The 6025-nt window shown below is 32.0% G+C and overlaps 1 protein-coding gene across 3 annotated transcripts in view; it reads left to right on the top strand.

The window, feature by feature from the left end:
• The first annotated feature begins 896 nt into the window (after positions 1 to 896).
• The window catches only part of fbln1 (fibulin 1), a 74813-nt gene continuing 69684 nt past the window's right edge, over positions 897 to 6025 (top strand). For all 3 annotated transcript variants that reach the window (XM_016543642.1, XM_016543641.1, XM_016543643.1), the window contains exon 1: positions 897 to 1034. In XM_016543642.1, coding sequence (XP_016399128.1) covers positions 980 to 1034 — 55 coding nt within the window. In that variant the 5' untranslated portion in view covers positions 897 to 979. The remainder of the gene's footprint in view (positions 1035 to 6025) is intronic.

Here is a 6025-nt window from a genome sequence, read left to right as displayed (position 1 = left end):
AGTATGATTTTTAACCAAGAGTTTGTAGAAATATTTCATATGTCTGCAGATTGTATGATATTGATCCTCTCCAGATGTAGGGTGAGGGAAAGCGAACCCTCAACAATCATAATTCAAACCCTCTTTAGATGTTATGACAGAAATGTAATTAAACTTAAATCACTCTCATTAATCAGCATATAAAATCCATATATATATATATATATATATATATATAATTATTTTTGTCTTTAAACTTTGTACAATGTTTACATGCAGCAGATATGTGTTATAGTGTAATGTAAAATATTACATAAAGTCTCTTGGTACATTACAAAAAATACCATATTAAATATATAAATATATTTATACCATCCACGGCACTAAATGTTCATAATAAATTAATCAAGAGTCTCTTTTAAACAACAGGAAGCTTCACAATATCAATTTATCCTGTAAATAAAAGGAATTTTTAACACTCCAAAGAGAAAGGAAGAATTGAAATCGCATCATATGACCTCTTTAAACCACAAATCTTCGCGAGCTTGCAAACCGTTTAGCAAAAAGCTAAAATCCGCACGTTAGCAAGCGATATTGGCGCTAAAACCACATAGCAACGCCAAGGCTATCATGGAAGCGCGTTTTTTTTTTTGTGCTGCTGTAAAATCATAGTAAATTAACAGTGTACAAAGTTTTAAGACTCTTTCTGACATTTTGGTTAATCTTTTATCGAATCAAAATGACATTTGACTTAGCTTACCATAGTAAGAGTCTCTATAAACTCGACGATCAATATTTGTGGATTATTCTGATAAAGCTACTGATCTCTAATGACGAAAGAAGCGCGCGCCCGTGATTGCGCGTCCGCGAGTGCTCGGTCCTGCAGAACGCGCAGCGGACACGCGCTCATTAAAGCCCTGACAATCAGCCTCAACGCGACTTTCTCTCTGTGTGTCTCCTCTCAAAGACTTTAAAAGACTCTCTCGTCGCGTTTGGATAAATGGATCTCTCTGTGATCGTGCTGTTGTGTTTGTGCGGGTTTCTGCGGGGCCAAGGTGAGTTTACCTCAAACATCACTGCTGCTATTACAATACATTCATGCAGAGTTTGTAGAAAAGCGGAGTTTTTATGACATAATAACATGACTTTACACTCGCCTCATGTCCGTCTGTCTCCATGTGCTCCATTTCCTCAGACTGTTGTCGTATACAAGTGTTTAAACGTGTCTTGAAAGCAAAATAAGATAAAAACAGAATAGTGTAATATAAAATATTACAGAAAGTCACTTGGTACATTACAAAAAATATCAGGTATTGAATAAGTATTACATGGTATAAATGTATGATTCAGTGAAGTATAATATATTTATTACAAATAAAGTATTTTGCTAAACTTACAATGGAGGGTATGTTATGGTAAAGTGTAGTATAGTATACCATAGTATACATAGTATATACATAGTATAGTATAGTTAGTATATAGTTAGTTAGTATAGTATAGTATATGTATTGACATAGTATAGTTGTATATACATAGTATAGTATAGTTAGTATAGTATTGTATAGTTAGTTAGTTTAGTATAGTTAGTTAGTATAGTATATGTATATACATAGTATAGTTGTATATACATAGTATAGTATAGTTAGTATATAGTTAGTTAGTATAGTATAGTATATGTGTTGTATATACTTGTATATAGTTGGTTGTATTAGTAGTGTAGTGATTAGTATATATTATATGCTATATTATTACATTAAAATATCATTTATTATATACTATATTGTATATAGTAAATATTCTATTACTATTTACTATAATATATAAAAAATGTAATAATAATACATATATAATATATACATATACACACAAAGATGTATTGATGTCAAAACTAATTTAAATACATATTATATACATTTAAATATAACTACATATAAAATATGTACATATATTTAAATGCATTTATATATTTACACACACATTTATATATTTAAATATTTATTTAAATAAACAAATAATTGTGTGTATTTTTTAACATCACGTCTTTGTATACTAAAACTTTAAATGAGTCTCTTGCTGATCTCTTAATGAAAGGCTTGTTCGCACAAAACTATCATTTACCCCTGCGGAGGTGTTTTACTCTGAGTCACAGATACTGTGTGGTAGAAGAGGTGGTGTGAATATTTAGATAAGGGGGCGTGGTCTGGTTTGCAGTAGCCAATGAGGGTTTGCTATGCGGGATGCAGCCCACAGCACAGCACACAAGATGCTCTTTGCTGCCAGATAGTGAAGTTGCATTCACCAGCCGGGGTTGACTAGTTATCCTAACTATACCAGGACTGGTATAGTGTCTGCATCTGAACATTTACTCAGTTCTCAAGAGATTCATTCCTCACACGTTGCATTCAAACGTCACCGCACAAATGTGGTTTGTGGGCGGAGGTCATAATTCAGAACAACAAACTGTGTTTAAACAGCGGCAACAGAACTGGAACAGTTTTCTTGAACAGCATCATGTGGGTGGTGTTTTCATAGACGGGAAGGTCGAGCTGGCCTCGTGCACTAATGCTGTTCTTAATTCACTTTTAAGAGCATTTTATCTCAGTTTTATTGGGCTTTAAAAAGTTTATATTACAGAAACAACAATTTTCATTATCTACTGTACAGCACAGCTATAATAAACCACCTGCAAATTATTCTGGATAACTGTTTTATTTTATTTGATATAAATTTTGTAATCTAAAATTATTTTTAATTTTTAATTAAATTCATTTTTTTTTTTTCTTAAAAAAAATTGTTTTCATTTTTTATTTAGTCAATTTTATTATTTTTACATTTAATTTAATTTAATTTTTAATTTAACTTAAATTATTAAAAAAAAAATTTTTTTTTTTAAATTTAGTATTTAACTTTATTTTATTTAACTCTGGTTCATTGTCCTCAAATAAATAAAAATGTTTGTATTCATGTGGAGAAATTGCTGCTTATAAAAGCCATTTGGCATTTCGATTACTGTGCAAACCTGCAGGAGAAGAATCCAAAAGACTCATCTGCCAAAAATATTTTGCATTTTGGCAGATGATGGAAACCGCAGGGAAATTAATGATCTGTTTGATCCAACTGAGTCCACTTGCGTCAGCTGATGGTTGTTTGGAAATGTTTTTGGAGTAGTTTTTTATGGCCTTTAATCTTTGGGAGAGAGTCAGACGTGTTTGACGGAGTTGACTAGCTGCCCATCAACAAATTACTTCATCGGCCAGATGCTAATCATTATTCAGCATGAGTGGAAAAATGCTTGTGGAAAGAAAACAAACAAGGCAGATACAGTCCAGACAGGACAGATATTGATTTTGCAAACGATATCAAGGAAATTGAATAGAACAATGGCTACTTCAGAACGATGATTAAAAACAAATAATTCAATAAATTAACACACAGACCCTCATCAGACTAAGCTCTAAGTCTGGTCTGGAAGAGACAATCAGGGCGTAGATCAGAAAAATGGGCGGGGCACATCATAACGCTTATCAGCTCAGGTCATGAATATTAATTCTGTGATGCCCAGTAGTTCTACCTGATTGGCTGAAAGACAGACTTTGGTAGGTGGGAGAATAGAATAGAATGCAATAGAACAGAAATGTGTGCAAATAACGTATATCATCGTATATCCTCCTTAATTATGTACAAAATCCTTTGAAAGGGAAAAAACCCCCAAAAGGCCACAGGCAGGATTTACTTTCCCACCGAGCGTCCAGGAAGAGTCTTTATTTTTAGCAGCAGGGTTTGGGCTAGTAACATTTTTAAGGGGGTTTTCCATGTGCCGTCCATCCCTAATTAGACAAAGGTCATGCCACCATCTGATCCAAACGGTTCAGACCTTATTAACGCCCATTTCCTTACAAAGAAACTCTTAAACTTTTAACATCTCACATGGCTCGGATTTGCCAGGATACCAAATTCTCCAATCAAAAGTCAGAGATCTCAATATGAACATTTCTCATTTAATTCTTCCAAGATCAAATAATTTGAGCTTGTATTCACATTAATTTATATAATTTATTCATTATATTCATTTTTGATATATCATAATTATTACAATATTTTACAATGTTTTATTGGAAAAAATATATTATTATGATTATAATTATCTTAGGCTAAGATCAAATAATCTGACTTGGTATATATATATATACAGTGGTGTGAAAAATTAATTAAATATTTAATTATTATAATCATTTAAAAAATATATTATGATGAAAATATATTATGATATATAAATACCTTATGCAAAAATCAAATATATAAGATATTTAAAATATATATTAATTTTTAAAGCTATTAATTATAAAATTAAATATAACAATATTTTATAATGTTTCATTTAAAAATATAAGATGATCATAAATATCTTATGCTAAAATCAAATATTCTGAGATAGTATCCCCATTAATAATATAATTAATATATGTATTCATTTTTATATTTTACAATGTTTAATTAGAAAAACAATTATGATTATAAATCTTATGCTCTAATTTTAATAAAATATCTGATCATGATATATCTATTTTTGATATTTCAGACGCTCAGAATAATTTCAGATTCAGTTTGTGTCTAATATGCATGGAAAATCAGCTAGATAACCCCTTTATCATTGACAAAAATCTATTGTTATATTAAAAATATTCATATATTTATGTTAATTAAATTAAAGCTGCAGTCAGTACGTTTTGCCTCTTTGTCGCCATCTCTGTTTGAAACCTGAAATTGCAGTTACTTGTGGAATTATTTTCATTGTGTGGGTTGTGCGCCGGCACGGCTCTAGCGCGGATGAATCTAATGTTTTGAGGTGAATGTGTGTGGATACTTTAACGTTACTTAGGAATCACAGATTCTCGCCTACATCTTGGAATATATGACCCAAATAAGAATTTTCAATTCAATTTCAATTTCAAAATGCGCTGCACACATCTGAATATTTGGGTTGAACTGTTCTGGAACAGTTTTGTAAATACAACCTAACCACTGATTTCTAGTTGTGTCCTCTTTTGGAAGACCAAACAAAGTAGTTTTGCTTTCACAGCGAAACACAGTGTCTCCACGACATGGTGGCGGCGACAGCAACAATACTACAGTGAGAATCAAAGTTACGCCTTCTTTCTTTGTGTGAACATTTGAACGGTGTTATGAAAATCTTCCCACATCGTGACGTAGCCATGTGGGTGCATGTTAGAACGAGGCATTTTAGGTAGGCGTGGACAAGTCTTAACTTTTATAAAAAATATCTCTTTGGGTTTGAGACTTAGAGACTGAGACTAGTCTTTGCAACTTTAGGGATCTTATCTATGCACAAACAGCTTGTAACACTGTAAAGGGAAAGGAAAACTTGAAATTGCATCATATGACCCCTTTAAATCTAACAATTGATTAGCTCATATCACATCAAACCGTACAAATTATTATTATTGTTATACTTTGTTCTCAAATTGTTAATGTTAACAACATCAGCATTGCGTGACTAAGTGTATGTAGTGTGTATTAGCGTGTAGATTTCAATTTCTATACAGTCTAATCTCTTAATTGTCATACCATTCAAATTTCATATCAAGAAATTCTTTTAACCCAAAAAGCAAATGATTCTTCCTTTGAACTGGTTCTCTTTAAAATACAAATCCTTTGTAATCCCAGGCTATCTGTAATCAGAAGCACATTTAAAACTGGAATATAATTTAATTTCATTCACATGTGTTTCATAAACACATAATCCTTTCTGGATTACAATCGACCATCAAAATAAATTTAATTATTCTAGCTGCTGTGAGAAAAGGCTAACGATCCACCACCTGCAGGATCCTCACATACGATAGCCTACTAGCCGGGACTAAATCTTTATGTTTACAGACGTGACGTAATGACGCAGTGTCATGGTCGAATTTCCCGCAAAAACCTACCGGTACCACTCAAATTAGAAAACATTATTATAAGCTTACCATTGTGAATCGGACTAAAGTAAGGCGATAGTTTTGAACATTGGCTGGTCATGTACTTT

Source organism: Sinocyclocheilus rhinocerous, unplaced genomic scaffold (assembly GCF_001515625.1).
Source record: "Sinocyclocheilus rhinocerous isolate Xijiao unplaced genomic scaffold, SAMN03320098_v1.1 scaffold2958, whole genome shotgun sequence".
Taxonomy (NCBI): domain Eukaryota; kingdom Metazoa; phylum Chordata; class Actinopteri; order Cypriniformes; family Cyprinidae; genus Sinocyclocheilus; species Sinocyclocheilus rhinocerous.
The sequence above is the reverse complement of the archived record's forward strand: the minus strand, read 5'-3'. Positions and strand labels throughout refer to the sequence as shown.